The following is a 26,887-nucleotide window of genomic DNA, read 5'->3' as shown; positions in this document are numbered from 1 at the left end:
TTTGTCATTGACTTCATGAAATTTATTGACTACATCTGTTGTTCTGTAGTAACTGTGAAACATAAATGTCTCTTAAATATAGAAGAAGCTATTTTAATAAATTCAGCTGTATTACTTTCTTTTCAGGTGAGGCTGCCTGGCTCAGGTCAGTCCTCAGAGATAAATTACGATCTACAAACCTAATCAAGATAAACACACATGGGATTGCTAGCTATTATTTCAGACGTTCCTTGCGAGGCATCATCATGCAGACAGATTCGTTTCAGAAATTTTCAGACCTTACATTAAAAGCCACTTTCATAATTTTTTTTGGAAAAGAACTTAAGACCAATTTGATCGAGTGTCAGCACCAAGGTCGAGTTACATTACTTGTAAAAAGAAGAAACAGGCAAAGAACAATTTTAAAGACAAAACTTCCACTAAGTCTTCAAAACAAGATCTTTCAAGTGATTTTTGGAAAACGCTCTTTTTAACCATTAGTAACATTTCATTTCTTCGTTTCGACTTTCTTGCGAACAGTTATAAGAATTAGCTTAACCGCTAAATAAACACTGGCGTCTCCGACCCAGTGACCATTTTAGGCTGACATGTTGATTGCGAGGTGTTCAAACAGTTGACCCTCAAAAGCCTGAGTACGTTCACCCAACTATTCTACTAGATCTTCAACTCTTGCGTCCAAATTCTTGTGCCACATTTTCATGCTAATCAGCCTCTGCAGAGGAAAAATAGATTTTAACAGAAGTGGTAAGACTATTTTGCCTCCTTTACGCTAAGAGCAGCCACCGAATGCGCTATCAGCGTGCAGGGCCAATTACACACGGATTTAGTGTATTTATCAAAGGGTTAACAATTCCTTAATCGAATCCAAGTTTTACTTTCATCCGATCGCCTTATCAAATAAGATTAAAGGGCTATTGCTGAAATATACTGATACCCTTATCAGTGAAAAATTACATCAAAAACAATCCCGAGAGAGATTTTTGTTAACAATGCTGGTCGTGGAACCTTGGTGATATAACAGAAAAGAGGACATCTGAATGAGATAACGTTGATTTAAAGGAAATTGGTAACTTGCCACGTCCATCACAAGTCTTACCTGGAGCAGGGTTCCCATGTCTTCAAGCCCTTTTCAATTCAGTGAATGTTTGTCTCGCATCCGGGTCATCTTGCCAGCATCTCATCATTATCTGGTAGCTAATATCGATCTACACATATAATGAGCACTATCATGACAGCGAGATGCATATAATGTTTCTTTCAATGAGCATAAAAAAGGAAAGAGAGGGACAAGTGCCAAATCCATGCGCTGTGTTTTAGGCATTCGGAATCCCTGCTGAAGCAAGTTTGCAATTTTCCTGTCATCAAAACGTGGATTCGTTGAACCACCTGAAAAAGAACTAATGTGCATCTTAGTGCAACAGGATATAAACCTCAACTCAGTACCTTCTTCATCTGCAACAGAATGCAAATTCTTTTCTCCACCCGAATGGATTCCTTTCATCAATCCTAAAACATGAGTTTGAAGAATAGTACAAGAAACGTACTCCAGCCTAAAGTAAACCACTATCACAGTCTGATCAAATTTCATCAGGTGTTAACTATGGTGAAAATCTCGTCAAAGACAACTCCATAATTCCAGCTGACAAAGCAAAAATAGGTTATGGTAGCGGGCCCATCGAATCAATTACCAATATGTTAAAATGTACCAATATATGAAATAAAAATCAATATCTTCTTTGGAAAAGCTTCAAAATTACAACTTGGCCATGCAATTGTTATTAACTGTAAAATAATTAATAATCTACTGTCACCAAAAGAAATGAAAAATGTCACTTACACGCCAGTGTTTGTGGTACAGGTGCCGTACAACAACGCTTCCTAAGCTTCCTCTTTACAGAGGGATGATCCAGCCCTTTATTAGGAAGCTAAACTGGATGTAAACGTTTTCATTAGGCAGTAAATCAGACATATTTCTGATGGCGGTAGATTTTAAAGTAATGATACGCCATCTTTCATCGCAAAAGATCAGAAGAGGAAGACTTTTTTTTTAAATCTTAGCCACTGGCAATAATCGGATTACCTTTACCTATCTTTCATAGATATTCTCTTGCTGGACGTCTCTAGCCATTCCAAAGTCTATCACTTTGCATGTTTCTTTTCACGTACCGCGAGGTCTCGGTGGATGATCGAACGGAAAGCTGAGACAAAACACGGCTGACTCATTCAAATGAAACATATTCCATAGATACCAGAAGTGACTCTGCGAAGTGCACCTAAAGTGTGAAGCAAACAATCCAATCACTTACGAGAGACTTTAAGTCCCAAAAAAAACGAGCCAAAATAAAAGAATATCTGTAATAAAATCAGCCTCATACGCTTTATGTCGCAAAGTTCAATGAGACCCATACAACCTAATTGAGCATACCGATTCCACAACATATCCCAGAAGTCTGATGACGTGAGGGTATGGTTTCAGCTGCTTCATTGTCTCAAGTTCTTTCATCAAACCTCCGATTTGTCCGATTCTGCAGCATTGACTGGGAAGTTAAAAGCAATGAGCAACGTTAGCAATGGGCAAAATGGCAACGTAACGGTGAAAAATCAAGTGGCTGAGAAAAACTTCAAATAATACTCCGTTCTATTGCTTAGGGGTAGGGTTGGGGTTTAGGTTTAAGGTTAGGGGATGGTTTTCAGTTAGACCTACAGTGAACCCTTTAATTTAATCGGAATGAACAAAACAGAACAAAACGGTTGTTATTTCATCCTTAACGTCCGAAAATTATAAAATAGATCTTACTTTTTTGGATCTTTATAGCTACTGTAATCGTCCCAGGCCTCCCTCGAAGTCCCACTACAGTTCCCTTGATAACTTGGCGGAAAGCAACACTACTAATAACGCTTTCTTATGGTCACGTGATCACTAAAAGCTTCCCAGGAGCATGTGAATGGACGTAGAGGCACCTACTCAGCACCTGGGACTGCATTTTGCGCTTTAATATGATCTCTGTTGGCGTCCCTGAGATCCTTGTACTCTGCAAGAACCTGGGTGAGTCTGCTTGAACCAGGCTGGCTTGGTTCGACATCTCTTAATACCACTTTATTCAATTAACTTGAGATGCCTGTTTAAGTATAAATACATAATAAACTGGAAAAAGTAAGATTTTGTACTTAATTTCATCGCCATAAACGCGTGCTGACGTATGAACTGGGGTAAGTACTGTAAATTGACGAAGAACGTTTATGTTGTTGTTCCAACATACCATAGGCCGGGGTAGACTCTTACCTTCTCTTTCGTTTAGCACCCGATTATAAAAATAACCTGACCAAAAGCGTCATTTCCAACGATTTATTCTATCTTCACGTATTCCAAGGCAGAAACAAATGTTTTCATCAATACTCTAAGCAGATTATCATGCTTTTTTCATTTGAGTCGTTACTTTTTGACGAAAACCATTCGGCGGTAAGTAATGAGAAGTGTAACTTGAAAGCAAATTTTTCTGGTAGCAGCAGGGGTTGTATTTACTGATGTTTTTGGTTGCGCAGAAGGGTTATGATGTTACTTACTTTCATATGAACTGGCAGGCATATAGATGGGGCTCCGGCAGTTATTCCTCCAATATCAGGTCATCTTCACTGAGACTGAATTCTCCGTGCGTCCCATCTTTTGTCAGTTAGTATCGGTTTTTGTATAATATCGTCATTTTTTGGTATTTCGCAGATCAACCAGTATGTACTCCCACTTTCAGCTTTGACAAACAGTTGATCTTCTCACCACTAGCAAATATCACGATATTTTGCACAACCTTGTTCAGTTATCTGTTAGTCATTTATCTCATCCGCATTTCAGAGATGAGATAGAATGTAATTTCACGTAACTTTTGACCAAAGTCAAAAATAAATACGTGGCAATTTAAAATACTGCTTTGCTATGCAGTTGTTATAGACGTTAACAAGAATCACAAAGTTCTTCCATATCTGGCTTTACCTTTGACCCACGTCAAAAGTAATGTCACACAATTTCCACATTTAAAATCGCCCATGACTAGCATAGAATACAGAGTCAAAAGCGTAAAATTTTTGATATCGTTCAAGATGCTACTCAAAAATTGATATCAAATCTGAACAACATATTTGACCTTACCTTTGACAAGGATCAAATATGCAGGAGATCTAAATTTTCCGCAAACTCGAAAAAGAAACTATCCGGTGAACGAGGTCGATGGCTCTGACCGCGTACATGTAATATTAATAATTGGGGATCGAGCATATTGGGCTAGAAATAAAAGCTTGGGAAAGTGGACACCTTTTGAATAATCAAAGAACGATTTCGCATGTAGTTACCCTCAAATGTAGTGATATTTGATAGAGGTTGTAAGGTGCTCTCAACAAGCGTTCCACGTACCTTTTTCTTTGTCTATCCCGGATACATGAAAAAAGGAACGCAAAATAGTAATAAAATAAAATAAAGATTGAGAAACATAATGAAAACAAAAATTTATGGGGAACAAGATTACCAGGCTGGACAATAACAACGTTGACCAGCACTGACCTTCAACTTTGGCCAGCTTGATTAGAGACGTTTTCCCTCTCACTAAATCGATTTTGTTTCGTTTGGTTAAAATTAATTATCTCATTTCGTATACATGCTGTACAATGGAAGGGAGCTTTATTAGATAGAAAACGGGGATTCTGGCGCATTTTTGAAAACAACCTTGATTTTAAAGGCAACTCATGAATTTAACCTTGAATTATTCACAGGTGAATAATACTCACACCCTCTTCACAACTCACGAGTGAGATCTGAAGAGGGTGTGAATATTATAATCTCAAATGACCCTCTCGAACGATTCTCCTGAACGATTCTCTTGAATGATCCTCTTGTCACGTAATCGGGTGTTGATGGTTTGGGAGACGATTTTTCAAATATCATCGTTGTATCTTCTCGCAAAAAAAATTATGCTGTGCCTAGATTTATTCTTCTGTCAAAACAGTGTCATTGAGAGCAGTCCTTCACGAAAACGATCTCGAACTATTTTTGTGTAATATCCCCATACGAATTCCGCATCTGTTGAAAGAGTTGCTGAAAAGTTGATAAGTTTTTCACCATTGAACAAGAAAGAAAAAGCACCGACGCTTGAATCTTTTTCAATTTCTTTCAACCAAATACAAATGATAATTCTCCATCTCTCAGGAACTGTTGGGTATTTTTTTATCTTCTCTTTTTTGTCTCTCTGTTTTTGCTCCACCAATCGTTAACTGATCTTTTTCTCTAGGCAGAGAAATTGACGAGATTCCATTTCCAATCAGAGTATCTCACTTGACTGAGACCTAAGACCTAAGACCTAAGATCGCTTCATGATCTTGAGAGAAGAAGTTTGTGTCACGCTTTATGGCTTCACCGAAGAAAACCAGCCAGTGAAAAGATTGACAACCTCTCTGTTCGCAGCGTGAGACAGCGCGATCATACATCATTAATGAATGAGTTGCCAGTAATAAGATCCTTGTGTTTGCGCAAAGATTTCTGAGATCGCCATGGGACAAACATTGCAACTCGCCAGAAGGAAATATATGGCGAAAGGTTGTTTCGACGACCAAAAAAAATAAAATGGAGAGAGATAAACGCTTCTTCCCCGAAGTTTTATCACAAATGATTAATAATGATGTTGATGCGTGGGAAGTGAAATTTTTTATTAGAATCCCCACGAAATATGTCATAAAATATACCGATAAACTTCTCTCCTTACGCAAGATCTATTGTGAAATCGTCATCGCGTAATGGTCTTGACATATTACATGATTAGCTATAAATCGCCAGGAAATAACGCATTTAAGACTTTTCGGTTGTATTTATGTATGTACTGCCTCATTAAAGGAGAGAATTCGTTCCTCTCTGAAAGGATGAAATAAGCGATGAAAATCAAGTAGAAATCCCTAGGTCAAGTGGTAGATTGTTGGAGAAAAACCCAAAGGTTTTTTAGCTGCAACTTGTGTCCTCGAACTCTTTGGAGGATCTTATCAGCAATAGCAAGATAACGGGAACTCCGGCCGAAACTGTGAACATCAATTCAGTTTGCATCGTTCCTTAGCGACCTATTTATACCTAATAATCGTCACAGAATAAAGGTTTCATTTTTTAGCCGATTACGCTGGTTCATTTTCACTGATCACAAAAAAGAAGTTATGTAAGTGTTTAATCACTTTAATGTACCACGATCATATTTAATGCTGAAGCACACCATTTCAATCTCCAGCTGCCTCGAGGTAGCTGTTTTAGCGCTCTTTTGTATTACCAAGCCGAGAAAAAAGCTAGAAGTAGACTTTACAGATGTCAAAAAAAAAACTTAAAAGGCTTTGTTGAGTTAATTCTTGGTGATATGTGGCTAACATTTCTGAATTTCGAAGTAAACCTTGCGCATGGAGAAAATTCAATCTGTAGATTTTACTGCATAGTTCATGGTTGTTCAAACAAAAACTTACGCTTCCCTTGTGTCAACATCACCCAAATCTATTTCTGATAAAAAAAAGCGGCGAAAAGCGATAACCTCTCCCCAAAATCGTTTTTTTTAACGTCCGAACAAACTTCCGCCATACATTTCCTTCTAGCCAGTTGCAATGTTTGCCCCGTGGCGATCCCAGAAATCTTTGCGCAAACACAAGGATCCGATTACTGGCAACTTATTTATTAGCCAAAAGTGAATTTGCCGACAATGGGTCACTTCTGAGTTCTCGCGGTTCAATAAACTGGTGTCGAAATTATGGCGCGAAGAGGAGGTTACGTGCGAAGTTGCTCTCATCGGTATGAAGAATAAAGTGCCTTGGTGATGAAAATGAGAGAAAAGTTCTCGGAATTCAGTGTGGGAGAGTGAACATTTTTCTGTGGGAGAGAGGCATCAACTAAGTGATGGTGGCAAAGGAAAGAAAAAAGCAGTTAATTTAAGTGTGAGAAGATAAAGTGTTGCAGAGGTCTCTTTCCAGATTCAGATTAGCATGCGTCAGTAAACTACTTAAAACTATCTGTGTGTGCCAGCCGATGACTAAGATCTCGGTTAATGGATTTGCTATATCCTTGTAGTAGGCACAAAAATATCAACTGCGATGCAAGTGAAATTTTTCTCATTGATTCAGGTTTTTATAAGCGAAGAATTCACCCGTAAAAACCTCGATGGTGATGACACGGAGAGTGCTAGAGAACTTAATAAAGAAAAGGACAAACCGTTGAAAGAGGAAAATGAGATTCATTTGAACATACTTCCTTCTGTCTTGACTTGCTGGATATTTGCTTTCTCTTGTTTTAGGCTCTCACCAAGCTCATTAGTTGCAGTAATGGAAAACTGATACACCTTTCCTCTCTCCAACGGTATTTTCAGTTCTCTCACAGAAACATCTCTGATTCTCCTTATTACTGTCCACTGTCCCACTTTTCCATCAGTCACTACTCTTTGGTACACTGTATACATGGTGATAACTTTTCGATTACTTTCTGGCTCCTTCCACTTTAGGGTAATTGTATCGTTTGTTGTTTCACCTGGCAGTTTGTCTATTTCGACCACATCAGGGGCTCCTAGATTGATGTCAACAACATGAACAGCATCAAATTTCTAATAATTATTCAACATCTTGTCAGAAACCTGGTCACAACCATTATCAGTGATTAAATAATCTGTAACTTGGTCAAGGAGCTTTTAGGTGATACTTTTTAAACGAAAGTGTATAGCAAGCAAAATTAAGTTAAGTATTGAGAAGAATTCAAAATAACTTGAAAGGACAAAAAGTGATAATGAAAAGCCTGAAATGATGGTTGGTTGTAGCCTAAAACAAATAATGCATTTACAAAGTGAAGCGGAATGATACACTGATCTCTACTGGCATTTAATTGCTACTTACATATGATCAAATGAAGGACGATGCAAAGATGACGTTGCAACTCGCCACTCATTGGTGTCACGTAATTACGGAAAGGAACTAACTATTTTCTGTTTTTTAAAGTTTGACATCGCGCATGACTTGGTACATTCACCGTCAAAAGGGACAGTTGGTTTAAGAAAATAAATTACTTTTAAAAACACGTTTCGACAGTTCTTCTGTCATCTTCAGTTCTGCTTAATACAAATTACAAAGTTGAATTTACAGTGTATAAAAAAATGCTGATTGGACAAAACAAACGATAGAAACAGAACAATATATGCAATTACAAGGTAAGTTTCAAATTAACAAGACAAAGTTGATGGTTAAGTGTAGCTTGCCCTCTCTGAATATGAATAACTTCTTTGATTTTAAGTTGGATAGTTTTGGAAGCGTGATCTAAGATGCTAAAACACTCATCAGAATATAGAGCACGACATTGTTGAGAATTTTGTAAATGTCTGAAAATGTGAGAGGTTCTATCACAGACCAAGTGCTCACGCACACGTGTGGATAAATGCCGAGAGGGTTTAGCCGACATAACAGGCATTACAACTTGAAAACCACACACGTACGGAGCCCACGAGGGATAGGGTCTTTCACAACAAACATATTACCTATTTTAAAAGATTAAAAAGCCAACTTTATATCTATGTTATCACAATAACGCTCGGCAAAGTGGCGAGACCTTTTTTGCGTTACAACAGAAAAAGGGCCAATGTAAGGTAATTTGAAATAAAAAGTCGGCGTGGTGTCTGAAACGGAAGCCGTTAAGTTTTTTTTCATCTCACCTACTTTCACCTGTGGTTTATTTATTAGTAGGCTTCTTCAAACGTGGGTACCTCTCAAATAACCATTAGAAAGGAAAAGAAACTGGCCACTAAGGAGGGGACAAACACTTATAATGCGGCGAGCATATAATATTGTTAAAACTGGGAAAAATCTAAGTTAGCAAAAAAAATAATTGATGTAAAGTGCTCAGTCACGACATCACTTGTGATTCCTCACCTTCAAATATAGTCCTAATTCTCCTTACAGTGGGATCTCCCTCGAATACAAAATTTCTGGAAAACAGTTTCACCGTGTAGTTGGTATTTGTCTCCAAACCACGAAACGAATAACTTGTTGTCCCAGAATCGGTGATATTATCCTTTTCTATCTCAGTTCCATCCTTTTGTAAGATCAGTCGGTATCCTATAACTGGACTTCCTCCATCATCAGCTGGTGCAGTCCATCGTATTGTTATAACAGTTGCTTGAAAGACTGATTCTGATAAGTTGATGGATGCTTTCCCTGGTTTCTCTACATAGTGCCATAAAAAAGGGATAATTTTGAGCAAAAAAAAAACAAAAACAAAACAAAAACAAAAAAAAAAGCAAGGAGAATTTTTTTGGTGATTACCTCAAGGCGAGTTTCGTCACAATACTTAAGATGGACGCAAGTACTTGTATTACTACACTAATACTCGCATGGGAGGATGTCGTCAATCTACCTGATGTTCAACGTTTTTTTTGTAACGTGTTTAATGCTACCAAAGGGCAAGGCGTCGACAGCTTTTACTTCTAATACACCAGAAACAGTGGTAATGAGTAAAAGCAAAATAAAATGCTGATGTTATATGTAGTTTTTCTTTTACCAAATACACTGATCTTTGTTACTTACTTATCTGATTTATCTTCATTAACTCCTCATCAGATGGAGTAAGTCCATTGGCAGCAATACACTTGTAATGACCAAAATCTTGATCACTTATGAGTGGCACTTGTACGTTGTTTTCTCTGGCTCTGACTCTGTTTATTTCACTTCCTTCAGGTTTGTACCAAGAGAGTGTTGGTGTAGGAACACCATCAGAAAGACAATTCAGAGTCACTGTCTGGCCAGTCCAAGACTTCTTAGATGACGTGGTTATATTTTGAACTGTGGGCGGGTCTAAGAATAAATGAAAATGCAATAAGCAATTGAACAAGTAATTGGTGATACTTCATACAAATCAAAACATTGACGAGCTTTATCATTCCAGTATTGTGTCATTGACAGCAAAATATGCCACAGTATTACACTTTACAACAAGGCTAAAAATACGTAGCAACATATTGGTCGGACTGGACGATCCAAACTTTGATTTTTTTTTTGTTTTTTAAATTTGACTTTTAAAGAAGCGAACTTTTAAGCAGGAAAGAACACAAAGAACACTTTAATGGTTTAGTCCTAGCTGTTTTCGTCTTTGAAGTACACCTTATGCGATTGCTACGGATTAAGCCGTAAGATGTAATTCACATACTAAACTTAAAATACTAAAAACTGAAAATAATAGTGGAATAAAAAATCCCTTATTCGATGGTTTAACATATAATGGGGGCAAAAATTTTGCTCATTGATCGTATTTTTCTCGCCTCTTCAGGGCTAGGAAAAATTACTTTACAACTAGCTAAAATAAGGTGTATTTTTTTCTCAGAGGGCACTGTAACGAATCCTGCAATCTAGTGGGTACTTAGCGCGGTCCGTATTTCCTTATCTCTATCCACTGGCACGGCAACACTTTCGTAAGTCGCAGAGTAATCCGTTCCTTTGTTGCCATTCTTTATAAATAAATTTCGTTTTGCCGGCTGGACAAATACGTAGGTCACGGCCTCAAGCTGGTAAATAACTTTTTAATATATTAAAGTTCACACGGCAACCAGGTGGACAATCAGACATAGTTTGATGCTACTCTGGTTTGCAGATTTAATGAATGTAACTAAAGAAGTTACAATTCATAGACCCAACGTTTCGACACTCCTGTCTAGTGCCTTCATCAGGGGTGATCTAAACGCTGCAACAAGAGGTCCTTAAGAGATCCTCAAGAGGTCCTTAAGTACGGAGTGCTAAAGGATACAAGGTCATGGTCCGTACTGGTTTTTCTTTTCCTAAGCTACGAATAGATGAATGTCACAGTTCCATACTGCGTTTGCGTGGGTTATTCTCTCGTTCACTCAGTGAACTTTCTGCTTTGATTAACAACTCCGAAACTTCCTGGGTCGAGGAGTTCTGCAGTTCTTTCGAACTGCAGAAGTTTACCAAACAGAGAGAGAAACACGACAGAAAAACTCCGTCACTTGCTCAGTAAGAGGTCTCCTGTTAATTCAGGCTCATCTCTGAAAGATAAATGGGTCATGAACCTTTCCTCCAAGGAGATATCCGCGCTGGAACGGGGTGGTTTGTACTTGCTATTGCTCCTCGCAAAATACCGACTGCCGAAATTGTCGCCGCTGTTGAGGAGAGTATCTCTCAACTCAACGACGATCGTAGGCATTTGGTAAGAGCAGAAGTAAGTAGCATACTCAGGCGTGCTAAACCTCCTCCCAAAAACATTCAAAAGGATTTTTTCAATGCGCTTATAGTTATCAAAAAGGATCCGGACAGGCTCGTATTGTCTGCTGACAAGGGTAATTGTGTTGTGGTTATGGACAAACAGCAATATCACGACAAAGCTTTGTCTCTGCTTAATAACAAGAGTACGTATGCTGTCTTAAACTCTGATCCTACCAGTAAAACTCAAAGAAAGTTAAACAAAATGTTGCTTGATTTGAAAAAAGCTGGTAGAGTTAGTGACTCTACGTACAAAATGTTATACAGTAGTGACGGCTTATGTCCAAGTTTTTATGGCTTACCTAAAATTCACAAACCGGGAATTCCTTTGAGACCCATTGTCTCTTTTGTTAATTCTCCGACTTATGCAATTTCTGGTTATCTTGCGAGAATTTTGTCGCCTGTTGTTGGGAATACTGATTACGCTGTCAAAAATTCCTGCGAATTTGCAGATTTCATAAGAGATAAAACTCTTAACGCTTGTGAAGAATTAGTATCTTTCGACGTTATCTCGCTCTTCACCAAAATCCCAGTTGATCTTGCCGTTAAGGTTGCGGAGGAAAGACTCAGAAAGGATGCTTCCCTGGGACAAAGAACTTCTTTGCCTGTGGAGGATATTATTCATCTGCTGTCTCTTTGCCTCAAAACCACGCAATTTACATATAACGGCACCTACTATCAACAAGTTTTTGGTACAGCGATGGGTTCGCCCGTCTCTGCTGTCACTGCTAACATGTAATGGAAGACGTGGAACAAAGGGCCTAAGCCACTTCACTGGTTAAACCCTTTTTCTGGAAACGATATGTCCATGATGTTATTTCTGCGATATCCGGAAATGAAGCGGAGCGCCTCTTGTCGCATTTGAATTCAGTATAGCCGTCGATCCAATTCACCCTTAAGCGCGAAAAGGGTAGACATTTGCCCTTTCTTGATTTAAATGTGTCCAGAGGGGTTCAGGGTAATTTAGAGACAAGTATCTACCGTAAACCTAACCACACCGACAAATACCTCGCTTTCGATTCTCGCCACCCTATTTGCCATAAAAAGTCTGCAGCCAAAACTTTACTTAGGAGGGCTGACTGTCTACCATCTTCACTCGATTCGAAGGCTGAGAAGAAATATGTTTCCAATGTCCTTAAGGCAAATGGCTATACAAAAACTTTTCTCCGTAACTGCCAAAAACCAGGTACAAATAGTAACGCTCTTGATGAAAGGGAACCAGCGACTGGTTTTGCTGTTTTACTTACATACAGGGTGTTACGGAACCCATCAAGAGAATTTTGAATAGCCACAACGTTAAAGTTGCTCAAAAACCCTTTCAGACTTTGGGGCATACTTTCGCCAAACCTAAGGATCCTGTCACGAAAGAACAACGAACCGACACCATTTATTCTATTCCTTGCAATGACTGTGACAACGAATACATCGGACAGACCGAACGTCGGTTTGGTACACGGTTAAAAGAGCACCAAAAAGCGGTTTTCTCTTTGCAGAAAGGAAAATTCAGCTTTATCGGAGCATACATGCCTAACCAACCATACAATTGGGTGGGATAATTCTAAAATTATCACCACTAATCGGCGTTACCACCAGCGCCTTTGTTTAGAAGCTTGGCATATTAACTCCGCCCACGCTCCTTTAAATCGTGACAATGGTGGTTTGCTTCCTGACGCCTATTTACACCTCGTCAGAAAAAAGGCCGCTAATTAGTGATCATATAAAAGGACCTCTTGTTGCAGCGTTTAGATCACCCCTGATGAAGGCACTAGACAGGAGTGTCGAAACGTTGGGTCTATGAATTGTAACTTCTTCAATTACATTCATTAAATCTGCAAACCAGAGTAGCATCAAACTATGTCTAACTTTTTGATGCTCTCTTTTCTCTCTCTCTCCCAAATCGCTTTAAATGCCAGCAAAATAATAATTAAAAGATAATTTTTGGTAGAAAAATTATTAAATGGATTGACTCGCGGCCTAAAAATCGGCCTAAAAATCGTTTGTAATTAATTTCAAGCCTTCACAAAATATAACTCAGAAAGTTAAAACGCGAGGTATTTTTTTATAATTGAACTAATAAATGGGACTTTCGCTAATTCAATAGGGAAGCGTAGCCTATACTTATAAAAACATAGGCATGCTACGCATGCAAGAGTTGTTTTTGAGTGGGTGGATTAATTGAAACATTTTAAGTGATGTCTACATTTTTACGAAAGGAAAGAATATTAACGCGAAAAAGAACGAAAACGTCGAATGAACACTTACAAACAGGTATTTTATGATCGATTGTGTGTGTTGTGCGAATAACTGTAACTAAAAATAAACAGTATCGATGCCACGGATACCTGTTAGTACAAAATGTAGACTGCAGACTGCAAAATGCAAAGTACAGACCGGATACAAAATATAGACTAGGTAAAAAATTTAGACTGCAGAGTGGGCACAAAAGGCAGACTGAGAATTTAAAGTGTTTTTTCGTCTGGTTTGTGATAACATGTCATCTTACAACTTACCGAGCGTCACGCAATCGCTTTTCCACGATCAGCTTTCACGATTATTTGCACTATTGTGGAATATCACTGGCCCGTTTCTTGATCAAAATCGTTCTTAATATAATTTCAAGCCTTCATATAGTCTTCTCACTTTGCACGCGGGTTGGTTGGTGTGATGCCTGTACAGATTTTACCAAATTAATAAAAGTAGAAGTAGATGTAAACCTTCCAGCCGTTAATTGCTTAAACAACATGTCAGACTGTTTTAATTCTCCAAATCATTTCGATTGGAATGTTTAATTCAGTCGTGGTGTAAAGGCAAAAGAAATTAACTTTCGGATTACTTCTTTATGAAATCTGGACAAGCATTTTTGCCCAGAAAGTTTTCAAATAGTAGCGAGCGGCGTAAGTAAGCTTCTATCATTTGCTCTTTAGTTAACTATAGCAAGGTTTACTTGTTATTCATATAGTAGTCTGACGCAGTAACTTGATTTTGACTATATCTTCATGTGAGGACCCGTCAAACTTCTAAGAAATTATGAACCGCTTAAGTGTGATGCAAACAAACTCGCGGGTTTCATGGATTTAGTTCTACTGTATAAAGAGTAAGCTGCATTCTTTGGACATGGTAATTTTTCATCGATATATTTTTATGCTTTCTACTCGATTCGTTCAAAATACAGGAAATGCTTTTTGTCTCACTGAAAATGGGACCTCTTCCTAAATAAAATAAAGCAGAAATATATTGCATCATTCAAGTTGTATATTATTTTGATAGTTTCTGTCATTTCGTTGTGGTCGTTTCGGTCGTTTCAGTATGGTCGTTGGGTTCGTCTCGTTTTTGTCGTTTCGGTGATTTCGCTTGTTTAGTTTCGTTTTGTTCGTTTCGTTTGTTCCATTTCAGTCGTTTCGTTTCGCTGTTTCGGGATTTAGTACATGTCAACTTCAAGGATGTAATGTCGTTTGCGTAAAATTTCCTATACGGCCGTCTATTGCACCCAGTTTACATGGGCAAACAATTGCATGTCTAATTCCTATTGTAGCTTTATTCAGAAGCCTAAACATAAAGGTAATATACTTCTGCTTTATTTTACTGTAATGTGTTTCTTTTCATGTAAAATTTAACATTTAATTTTACCCCTAAACTGCTTGCAAATAATTAAATTTATGTTTTAATTCATGTGTGAGAAGATAAGACTGAAGTGTCGCAGAATTTACTCTCCAGAAATTGAAGCCAGGTGAGCAGGTGTCAGTGATTTCATATGATTCTCTCTCGAGTCTGCAATTTTTTATTGCTTTGGCCTCTGCGTGTCGGTCAACGATTAAAATCTCAGTCAAAAGATGGGTCATATTTTCGCATTTTTTTAAATTCCATCTTTAAGTTTTTTTGGCGTTTATTGTTTGAAAATTCATAAATGACGGGGCTTTTTTAATATTTTAAAGAGATATTACACATTTATTATTAAGAGGTTAATTTTATTCCAATAATTTTGAAACTTTATTCTACATAAGAACACTTGACTGGCTTAATGCTTGACATGCTTCACTCATACATGTCAGTTGTGTACATCTATTATTATAGAGGTGTATTTAAAAATTATGTTTGGTACAGCTATTGTACTCGGTGGATCTTAGTAGCCGACTAAGCTACCGAAAGCCCTGAACTTCAAATTTAGTGTACACGAAGCTTCCTCCTAAGTGGAAGAATAGCATATTGTTTACCAGGCAATTGCACTTACTACAGTGATATATTCATGCAATACTCTGCATGTATAAAACTGAATACATAACATCTGTGATGACTGTGACATTTTATTTGCCCCTCACATTCCTTAGTAGCACTGTATTTAAGACTGTTAGGAAAGCAAACAAACAAATAAACAGAAGACAGTGAAAGAAGGGAAACTATAGACTTCATCATTCGGTAGAAAAAAGATCACAGAATATTTAAGAAGGGAGACTTGAGGGGAGGCTGATTTCATCCAATGCCTTTCGTGTTTTTGATCAAATTAAATTTAATCAGTTGTAGGGTTTGCCTACAATGGGGCAAATTGCCAGTGTGGTCTTCAAGACATCTGAGAATAAGCAGTGATTCTTCTCAGATGTCAGCTTGTAAAAGATAGATGCTAAGAAAAGCTGGCCATAGGAAAAAGTACACACTATCAAAAAATCATACGATTTGAGAGAATTGGTTATGTGATTGGGTTGCAATAATTAGACTAGTAGTGGGTGAGGTTGAGGAAATTGTCAATTTTGAAAGGGTTTTTTCTTGAATATTGACTTTGGGTATGTTGTTTTTTTGGGGTATATTTTAGTGAACTTTGTACATCTATGCATATTAATACACCTGTTATCTAAAACGTTGCAGTTTTGAGAATATGCGCAGTTTTTCTCTTCTTATCAAAGAGCTGATGCATGATGCATGTATATTTCACATCGAAAGAACACTACTTTTTCTTTAGAGTGCGAAAGTGAAACAAGGACTTGACAAGGACTTATTGTGCTGATCCTCTCTCCTTATAATTTATTCTGTCATCACTTTTTTATTGGAAAAAAAAGTGCATTTATTTCTTAGAATTTTTTTTCAATTGCAACATTTTGAAAATAGGTGCATTTATGTACAGTCAAACCTGTATTGAGTGGTCATCCACAGGAGATGGGGTTCCACAGAATAAGAGTAATATTAAAAACAATAAAAAATGCCATTTTATGTCATAATTGATCACTTTATGCACAAAAACTTGTTAAAAATACTATTAAAATTAAATTTGGGAGAGAAACATGGATTACATTTTACTCAAAAAATAATTTTTAGTTTTAATTGAGTGTTTCCTTTTTATGTGACCGTTCATTACAAGTGGAAGACAATACAAACAGGTTGTTGTCACTCAATCAAAGGTGACCAAGACCACTTAATAGAGGTGACCACAAAAAGAAGTTAAATTTACAATGATTAAGGAGAAAAAAATTGGGGACTTTGGCAACTGACCAATAAATACAGGGTGGCAGCATTTTATGACATACTGAAATGAAGACTTACATTGCACAGTGACATAAGCTCTTACTGTCTTTTCCTGTCTCCCCCCATTGCCTGCGATGCAAACATATTCTCCTGCATCGTTCCTGTTACTGCTGGTGAGGTTCAACTGTTTGGTGCGGGACAAATTAATCCCAGATTTTTCCCATCTTATCTGAGGTTCAGGAAAACCCGAGGCATCACAACTCAAAAACAGAGGAGTTGACGTGTTAACTGTTATATTCTGTGGCACTTCTGTAAACTGGACAGGAACTAGGTAAGAAGAGAGAAACAACAAATTTTCACACCATAACATTAGAGTGTGATTTGGTTCAAAACCATCCAGCTATTACGCTATAGAAATAAGATTATAAAGTGTAGCACATACCTAAAAAAAAATATAAAAAAGTGGAAACAAACTTTCACCATGTCAGCTAATCGGAATTTGCATCAGTTTTAAAATACTCTAATAACAAGAATAAGTTTACAGTTTTTGGCGGACACAGGATAATTGCTTTGGAATCATGGTTTGTCTTCTTTTTTTTTTTTTTACATAATGAGACCAAGGGTTAATCTCAAACTTGCACCTAAATTCCAGGTAATCTGCTACACAGTAAAAATAAAATGTAAAACCTTATATAGGCTCCCAAAAAAGCTGTACAAACTTACAGACTTCTTGTGTCTGACAACAGTCTAAGGTAACAAACCAAATTTTGCCTGGCGAGCACTGCCATGGAGTGTCATTTCCCCAAATCAGTGAACATTTCATCCCTATTATACTCTTGGGAATCATTATTTGGCTTGTTTCATTATCATTAGACACAAGTTCATCATAAGTAAACATATGGTTTTATTATTAGGCACCTGTTCATCATTATTAGGCACCGATTCATCACTATTAGGCACCTGTCCAACATTAGGCACAAGTCCATCGTTGTCACACACCACTTCATTATCATCAAGCCCAAGTTTTACTATTAGGCACCCATTTATTATTAGGTATTGGCTAAATTTTTTAGGTCATGCATCCTTCATCAGCACTTTTCTCAAGTACCTTAGGGAGGAGCATTGTGTGGCAAGCTGAGTAATACTTGCAAGGGAGACACCTCTTCAGCTGGAGACACGTCAATCTCAGTACCAGGGTCTCTATTCTTCCCTGTTAGGGGTTGTAATGATTCAAGGTGTGGAAAGTTTCATTACTGGTAAAAAACGTTTCTCCTGTTTTGGATTATAATTCCAAATTACTCAAAAATGCTCAAAGATGTTTCTACCCACCATTTATGTCAAGTCTCACAGCATCATTTTGTGGGACACATTTGTACTCGCCATAGTGCTGAGATCGATTGACCTTATTCAGAGTATACTCACTGTTGTTGTTCCCACCAAGGAGGCGGCCATTGAAATAGAACTTGTAAATTGACACTTCTGGCACAGCAGCCATAACTATGCACATGAATGTAACTGTGTCCCCTTCAGTGACAGTATTTTGTGAAGCATTGGTAATGAGCCTTGCACCTTCGGGTTTGTCTAAAAATGTAAATCAAATTAAATATTAACATCTGTTTATTTCATGGCTCATACATTCCCGCTGGTCATAAATCATAACCCTTTGTAAAAGTCTAGAGGGTACATGATAATGCAACAAGGAAGGGTTAATCTTGTGTGTGGGTTAATCTAGTATCAATCAATCGAGTGCCTTGGTCAGAAAATATAACGCTTTTGTAATGGAAAATTGCAGCAAGTCATCCACCAATGGTAAGGATGCTGACTAAAAGCAAAATACTTTAACTCACATATTGTATGCTGAAAAAAAATGGCATTACTGCAGCAAGAAAAATAGCACCAACTGTAGTGTTACCAGGAGAGCTATCATAAATCCTCTGGTAACTAAACTAAGCAATTTGTGAATCAGACATAAAAACGTTGTCATTCATGCAGAATATCTGATGAAAATCCTTAATTTTGAGCCAGAGGATGAGTGCAACAGTGCCCTAGAGGCTGCATGTGGGAGGATCTCATCTCTCAAAACAGTGAAAACTCATTTTGAATCTAAGACATTCCTTATTCTGCTCAATTGATACCAGGATGATGTATTTGTCTAGGAACTTTCTGAGGAACAGAGCTTCCCTTCCCTTCCCTTATGTAGAGGCCATATTCCAGAAAGCTTAGGTCAAACTAAGGAATGAAACTGCGCGAAAAACTGCAAATCAATGCAAAACTCTTAACTTTAAATTTCAACACGACGGAAGAAAAGTGTGACTTTATTGACCAAGTGAAAACAGACGTGGGCAAACACGCATTTTCATAGCCGGTGTTCATTATGGGTGAACTCATTGAGACAAATTTTAAAAAGAGCAAGAACTATTTCTATGAGCTTAGGAACATCTTAAAGCTCAATAGCCACTCAAACAAATTCCATGGATATCTATATGAGAAACAGCTCGTGCACGATTTTATCCAACTAAATTCAACGTGTCTCGCCATCCGGTCGATTTTCCCTTTTTTTTACGCTTTCCTGAATTTGTTGGACGCTTTAGTCACATGTGCTTCTCAAATATTTGCTCGAATTCGCCTTCCTTCTTTAATCCAAAATTTTATTTTGTTAAACGCATCGTAGATATAATCAAAACACGATGAGCACAGTTCACACAAGTGTTTGGAACCTTCTGTGCGGAGAGATTTTAATATCTTGTTTCGTGTTCATTACATGACATGAAGATCGAGCATGTCGCGCAGAGAATTGTTTTGTCTTTCCCAAGCTTTTCATGGCAAACTTTCGTTCACTAATGAAAATTCGAAGAAATATTGCTCTTTGTTTCGGCGAAATTACGCGTGGTGCAAGTGAGAATCTTCCCGAGTTCGATGAAATTTCATGCGAACAATTGACGAAAGTCAGTGACTTTCGTTTCCATTACTTTTGCACAACACTGTGCTTGTACTTGCATCAAAAATAGTATAAGTTATATCCAACGATGAAGTGTCAACAAGCAGATTACTGTCTTGGCAAACAGTTTCACCGATCTCTAAAACTGTTTGCATACTGTTATAAATTCCAAGTATTTATAACAATATGTTTTATCAATAGATATTTCTCTGCAATAATCAAGAGGCGGTAAGGGAAATTACCGTTTAAACCCAATTTCACTTTTGAAGAAGCAGATATTGAATATGGTATGTTAAAAAGATTGTCACAGAACGCCGGCAAAAATAGATTTGTACTTGCACAAGTGAAACCCTAATGCCAAAATGTGATCGGAGAGAGCAACAAACCCTAATACTCCAATCTCGTTGGCTTAGGCAATATGCCCTTTCTGGACATTTACTTCGTTTTTGTTTGTTTTCTTGCTCAGTTGTCATTTTTTTTTATCTGATGAGAACTGATAGCTTTCCAAATTATAAATAGACCATGAATGCATAAAATCGGCTGAAAGCCACTAAAATTAAATAATAAAATGATGAAGGGGTAAGATGTAGACCCCACTAAACTGGCTTTGTACTGTACTTTCAGTTGCAACGGGTCATGTTTTATATGTGTGGTACACTCCAAGAAAGCTTGTACGGTGTAATTTCATTAATGACGAGTGACTTCAAAATCTAGAGATTAGCATACTGTTCATGCTTGCTTTTTACCGGCTTCCGACAAAAGAGGTCGAATGACTGAGCATATGCGAACACTAAGACAATTAAGTACCTCTCAAACCAGAAAGTTATGGAAATCAATCACTGCTCCGTAGCATTTGTTTTTCCTTTCATGTCTTTAAATGAAAAAAAAAAGCGAGTCTTGGGCATGTGGTTTTAGTTTCAGCCCATTTTGACATCTATCAGCTGATCTTAGCTATATAAAAAAAAATGTAATTTATCAGTGGACAATCAGAATTTTTACCAATTCTCAGCTTTCCATTAAGCCCCAACCAGAGCCCTCACACAGAATCAGAATATGCTCTAGCCTTGTGTCCTAGTCAAACGGAGTGAATTTTGGGTCGTCACAATTACTCGGAAATGGCTTTGAGCCAATTTTTGAGTTACGTGTAAACCCAGTTCAACTGAAGCAATGACTTGCTTAGAAAACTTGTCATCCAAAGCAAAATAATGTGAGCAATGATTCCACCTAGATTCAATTGTCCTAACCAATAGTTGGGACCAATGCATACAAAGCGGAAAAGAATTTGAGGTGAAATTCTGTTTCCATTACACTTTTGACCAGATTCGTCAGTTTTGTGTAACTGACCCCAATAACAGGATTAACATTGTAAATAAAGTAAATTCAGAAATAAAAAATTAAGGTTAAAACATACTTACAGTGGACTACAATTGTTGTGTTAGTGGAAGGGACTTCCACTGAGTTATTGGCTCGACAAGTATATTGTCCTGCATCCGTTCTGTTTTTATTATCGAACTTTAAGAAGGCAGATTTCTTTCCTGAACTTTCCAGTACTCCATTTCTAATCCATGCTACATCCGGCGAGGGAATAGAGCCAATCAAGCCACACTTCACTTGGACTTTAGCCTGACAAAGAATCTACAGAAGACATCCTCAACCCAGAGAACTGAAATTTTGATGAAAGAGAGACTACGGATTCTTCCAGATAAAAAGAATATCCAGGTGGCATGCTGAATGCTGCTTGCCCAATACTTAAAGTAATCATCTTCTTGTACTGATTGTTCTTCTATCAAACATTAAATAACTCGATCGTTCAGTATGATTGTTCTGCAAAGGGAGTTTGCAGAGGGGAGAGTTTCGAAATTTTCCTCAGCATTTTGAAGAATTATACGCAGAAATAAGATGTTCTTAACATACGTCAAACGCAAAGAAAACAAATTATCCCCCTGCATTAAGAATGGACTATATGGACACCACTGTTAAAAATTTGAGCTAAAACTAAAGATTATTAAACGTTTTGCTCCTTCCCAGCAGAGAGGTTATCATTAAGCAAATGAAACACATCCTCAATCTGTCGTTGGCATTATATTTACAATGGAGCAGAGTCATTCCATCAGAGTTCTACGAACATATGTTATATCCCTAAAGAGGAGAGTTACATTTCAATACAATCTTGAATTAGTGTCTCCAAAACTTATTGTGAGATGATTTGAGTTGGTCCTTAAAACTAAAGTGAAACCAGTCAGGGCCATATCCAACATGAGGCAAACAGAGGTACTTTCTAGCAAACAAACAAACAAACTATTTAATTTTCACACAACATGGTCCAGTCTTGGTCTTGGTGAAAATGCAAAACAAACAGTGCCTAAATATTGGATGGGAAATACTTAAGAGAAAAAAGCGGCTTAAATTCACATCTTGGATATGGGGCTAGTAGACAGGAAAAAACTAGTGAATGAATAGCTATCAAACTGGTCAAAAGAGGCCTTTAGGTTCTCTTTGATGTGCAAAAAGCCTCCACTATCACAAATTCAATATTTGCAAATTTTCCTTTTTCCATATTTGCTTTTAATTTTTGAAATAAAATGTTAGACATTACTTTGCAGGTATATCAACACTAGCAAATGATATATATCAGGGAGTGGATTTAACCAGATGTCACAAGCTTCACTGGGAAAAACTCCCAGAGAGAAGATTAAAAAGTCTTTTTAGAGAACATTAGGCTTCTGCTTTTGAAAAGTTTAGGTTACATAAGCTCACAAAACGTTTCATACTCTGAATTGAAATTGAATACTTGAAGTCTCTAAGAGTTCTTTGTGGAATTCATTCAGTTTCTTAGTGGAGCAACCAAAGTCAGTAATAAAATTAGAGCTGTTTAACTGACCTCCATGAATAACAGCATCTGCTAAGAACAGTATTCCTACCTGGCCACGTTGATCATCATTAAATTATTTTCTGTTTGCATGGATTATAGATTTCCTTGGTTTATTGCTTCCATAATTTTAAGAAATTTTGTTCCATTGCACAAATCTTTGAGGTCTCGACTTGCTGCTTAGTGCCAGAAAACTACCTAAGGAAGTCAACATTCTTTTGACTAAATTTAAATCTGTGAACCTTGAAGATCATAATTCACAGAAAGCAACAGAAGGTGCAATAACGACTTTCACTCCCTTTAGCAAGTCACTTCAAAAGGCGTGAAAAGGCGATTTTTTTGACATCAAATAATTTCACAAGCTGTCTTTGATTGCTCATGCAATATTTTCCTTTATTGATCTATGTGTAGCAAAATTGTGCAACCAGTTGGATTGTTTCTAGTTTTGACAGGCCACTTTTAATTGACAGCTATGCAAAGGGAAAATCTCAGTACCCATGTTAATAAAGGTCATTTATGCATAACAGAGCAACCCAGTAGTTGGTGCCAGAAGAATAAAACAATAAATGTTTCATAACTCTTTGATTTCATACTAATGAAAAACAGCAAAATAGAACCTCTTTTTTCTTTTTAGGAGTGTGGTGTCCCATGACAAGTAAAAATACCACTACTGCTCCCAAAAGTTGGGTTAGATAGCTTACAAGCCACTTTCAGCCTTGAATATGAAGGTTTGTGCAGATATCAGAAATATGAGAGACATGAGTTGAATGCATTTAATTTATGTTTGATTAATAATGCTAAGTCTGTAATACATACCTGCCACAATAAGCTGCACTGTACTTTCTACCGAGTAGAAAAAGCTTCCCCTCACTTCACATTTAAATCTAGTATTGTCTTCAGGGTTGATGTTCTTGATAACCGGGGTAGCTCTTCATTCAATTTTCACTCTTCCTTTGTAAGATGGAGGAATATCATGATGTTCTTGGACACCATGACTGTCATTAACCATCATTTTGACAAATGCACCAGCCACCTGAACACTATATAGAGTGCTCTGAACATTATTATGTGGATCAGCATAGTCCCACACCAGGTTGGCATCACTACCATTGTTAAAGTAGATCGGATTATAAGGTTCGCGGGTAAAATGCACACCCACTAAAATAGACAACCATAAACATAATATTTGCAGCCCTTTAGTTACAAATGTAAAGATAATATTTAGGAGGAGGGGCTTAAATAGAGTTCACCATAAAGGCACTTTTAGTGCAAGCAGTAACAACAATAAGTGTAAATATTTCATGGCTTCCTAAGGTCACCTTAAACAATATTTCATGGGTCAGGAATATTAAAATTTTCACAGGTTTTTCATGGGATTTTTTATGTCTTTTACATGGCACTGAGACCTTGGAAATGCTATAGATTTAACGATGAAATTCTGTGGAAAATCTATGAATTTACCATGAATTATTTCACAAGATTTTCATGGGTTTTGATTTCATAGTGCTAGCCACCTTTAGCCCTGCATATGAGGGTTTGTGCAAAGTTATGCTAATGGTTACCTTCTACAGATCTCAGAAATATGAGACATAAGTGGAATGAATTAATTTATGTGTGTAGATCAATGGTTAAGTCTGTAATACATACCGTCCACAATAAGCTGCACTATACTTTCTACTGTGTGCAAAAAGCTTCCCGTCATTTCACATTTAAATTTGGTATTGTCTCCAGGGTTGACGTTCTTGATAACCAGGGTAGCTCTTCCTTCAATTTTAACTCTTCCTTTATAAGATGGAGGAATGTTAGGATGTTCTTGGACACCATGACTGCTTTTAACCATCATTCTGACAAATGTACCATGTAGCAGAACACTATAGATAATGTGCTGAATGTTATTATGTGGATCAGCATAGTCCCACACCAGGTTGGCATCACTACCATTGTTAAAGTAACTTGGATTAGAAGGTTCCTGGGTGAAATTCACACCCACACCCCTTAAAATAGACAACCATAAACATAGTATTCTCAGCCCTTTAGTTACAAATGTAAAGATAATATCAAGGAGGAGGGGCTTAAAAGAGTTCACTACAAAGGCACTTTTAGTGTAAGCAGCCACAAAAATAAGTGTAAATATGCACTTTGTTGGTATTCACTGATATAAATCAGCTTGAAATATACTTTCATTTGCTTAGAAATTAGGTTCAACAACAGTAATACATAACTATTTGCACCTTATGAAAATCATTTCTGACAAGTTCCACTTTCTTTAATTTCCAAAATGAGTACCTACAGTGGTGAATTGCCAAAATTTCAAAGTGGCACACTTGAAGAAATTTTTTGAAGAAGAACTTGTCAAGGTGGAAAATGGAAAGTGGATAAGTCCACACATATATTATGTTAAACCATTGAATAAATGATTTATTATCCCGTTCATTTCATTTTCTAGTCTTTTGGCCACTAGTTTTTGAAAATTTTTATGTTCTTATCTGAGCATCCTACCCATCACATAAGATGTGCATGAAAGAAGAAACCAACAAGAAAAGAAATCATTTAAGTTTTTTGAAGATCAGAACAAAATTCTGGTGGGCTTTCACCCCTGAAAAATTCATGTTTAAAAATTGGAAATGAAATGAAAGATCATATGCATCATTTCTGTTCATATTCCTGCCCTGTTCTACAGAGTATAACCAAGGTATATTTTGCGTATTCCATTGCCCTGATGTAGGAAAATGACATAATAGTGAATTAAAATTACCAAAATATTTGCTAAAGGCAAAGTAAATATTATTCATCAATCTCCCCTTTGCCTTCAGCAAATAAGTGTTTTAATTTGATCACTCATAATTGCTTTTGAATTCTGTTGTAAATTCTATGAATAAAGAAAGCATGCACACATTTTTTTACAACATGTTGATTACCTGCATCAAGATGAGCAAGCAGTTTTAAGAGGTTTTTCAATTGAATCAGCAAAAACTTCATCCCTTTGTTTTGAAAAGTGCTCTGCTAATCTTATAGCATCTTTCATGCTCTTTGCAATTTAATTTTCCTCTATTACCTCGATCACTTTATGGCAAACATTTGACAAAACGCAAGGCAGCCATTTCCAAATTTAGCGCTCTTGCTATAATCAGCCTGCATACTATGATTATAGCGAGATATGATGCAATCCATGACCAATTAGAGCATGCACACTACTATAATCATCATATAATGAATGTTAGGTGTTTTTGTATAAATTGATTGCCAAGCTCACTTGCGGTCAGCTATTAGTCTGCGAGCTCCGCTAAAAACTGGTCAAGTAGAGAAATCATACATGTAGGTATGAGCTCAATTATCCATCCAAGCGTGCATGTAGTTTCTTAAATTAGTTTCTGAATGAAGAAGTCACATTCAGTATAGCGAACAGCAGTTATCCTCGCTGAGGTCATTATTTGAACCAACAATGAGTGAAAAATTGTTAACAGCTCTTCCCAATAATGAGTGATGGATGCAAAGCAGCAACTTTTCTCATAGCTAAGAATACGACTCACATTAATCAAGAAAATAGTGCACTTCTAAGTTTCAATGTTGATGTAAAATTCGGAATGTGTGGTATTGTTACACTTGACACATAAAATCCTTTGCTCTTGATTTCTATCGCATCGCAGTTATTTAGAATTCACTTATCACGTGATTGTAATCCTAACATCATATCTAAATTTTGAAATAAAAATACTGTTGAAAATCACCTTGGAGTTCGGAAATCATTTCGACGAACACCACGTTCAGAAATGAAGTGTTAGCGTTTGCGATGTCTCAGCCTAAATGGGAAATGGTAAAATCCTTTGTGCAAGTGAATAAATTTCACACTTACCTGACCCATGAAACTTTACCAGCAGAAGAAAGAGTAAGTAACCTTCATGATCGCGGAAAGACACCATCTTATCAGTCCTTTGCTGATGCTTCAATGAGGAAGGTTGACTGAATCCTACGGAAGTCCGTTGAAGGAAAGGACGAGGAGGCTTTCCTTAGTTTTAAGACTGGGACCGAGTGTCACGACTCGGGATATCTGCATGAATAGCCCTTATCGGAGTTGAGCACGCGAAATCAGCGGTCTCCGGATGAGCTTACGCCAAAACGAGGCTATCGGGTCTAGCTCGCCCCAAAGTACAAGAAAGCAGAGAGGGAAATTAGTAGTAGCTTGGTATTTACATAATATTTTCTCGAGTTTTTAGTTTCTTTATCCATGGTGAAACATTGCATAGCTTTTGGGTGTCAAAACCGAAGTTCCAAAGCGGAATGCAAGGACTTATCATGGCATTCGCTGCCGCTGTCAAACAAGAATTTGCTAGCACAATGGCTCGTGAAACTGCGTCGAGAGAACACTCCGGTAAACAAAA

The 26,887-nt window shown here is 37.3% G+C and overlaps 1 protein-coding gene across 11 annotated transcripts; it reads right to left on the bottom strand.

The window, feature by feature from the left end:
- On the bottom strand, positions 1-26,887 carry LOC131768784 (neural cell adhesion molecule 1-like). Of its 11 annotated transcripts, XM_066168446.1 has the most exons (16): positions 26,362-26,887; positions 24,156-24,502; positions 23,325-23,666; positions 21,055-21,274; positions 18,124-18,282; positions 16,780-17,028; positions 9,565-9,831; positions 8,911-9,204; positions 7,250-7,561; positions 4,403-4,426; positions 2,798-3,119; positions 2,426-2,537; positions 2,087-2,273; positions 1,838-1,930; positions 1,097-1,386; positions 1-712 (listed from the first exon to the last, which is right to left on the bottom strand). In XM_066168446.1, exons 5-11 carry the CDS (start codon positions 18,206-18,208, stop codon positions 3,106-3,108), a joined length of 1,245 nt encoding a protein of 414 aa, XP_066024543.1. In that variant the 5' UTR covers positions 18,209-18,282; positions 21,055-21,274; positions 23,325-23,666; positions 24,156-24,502; positions 26,362-26,887; the 3' UTR covers positions 1-712; positions 1,097-1,386; positions 1,838-1,930; positions 2,087-2,273; positions 2,426-2,537; positions 2,798-3,105. The 11 variants fall into 11 exon arrangements, with proteins under 11 accessions (XP_066024543.1, XP_066024539.1, XP_066024540.1 ...); XM_066168442.1 differs by having other exon boundaries at positions 2,081-2,273; positions 2,798-4,426; XM_066168443.1 differs by having other exon boundaries at positions 1,838-1,925; positions 2,081-2,273; positions 2,798-4,426.

This window comes from Pocillopora verrucosa, chromosome 6 (assembly GCF_036669915.1).
Source record: "Pocillopora verrucosa isolate sample1 chromosome 6, ASM3666991v2, whole genome shotgun sequence".
Lineage (NCBI taxonomy): Eukaryota > Metazoa > Cnidaria > Anthozoa > Scleractinia > Pocilloporidae > Pocillopora > Pocillopora verrucosa.
This window is presented reverse-complemented; position numbering and strand designations above follow the sequence as displayed.

Excerpts from the sequence above, each read along its gene's own strand:
- LOC131768784 (XM_066168442.1), bottom strand. The coding sequence starts at position 18,208 with ATGTGCATAGTTATGGCTGCTGTGCCAGAAGTGTCAATTTACAAGTTC. Across the intron at positions 9,832-16,779 it reads AGCTTATGTCACTGTGCAAT|ACCCGCCCACAGTTCAAAAT; the intron begins GTAAGTCTTCAT and ends ATTTATTCTTAG. Across the intron at positions 4,427-7,249 it reads GCAAGTCAAGACAGAAGGAA|TATCCGGGATAGACAAAGAA; the intron begins GTATGTTCAAAT and ends CCTTTTTTCATG.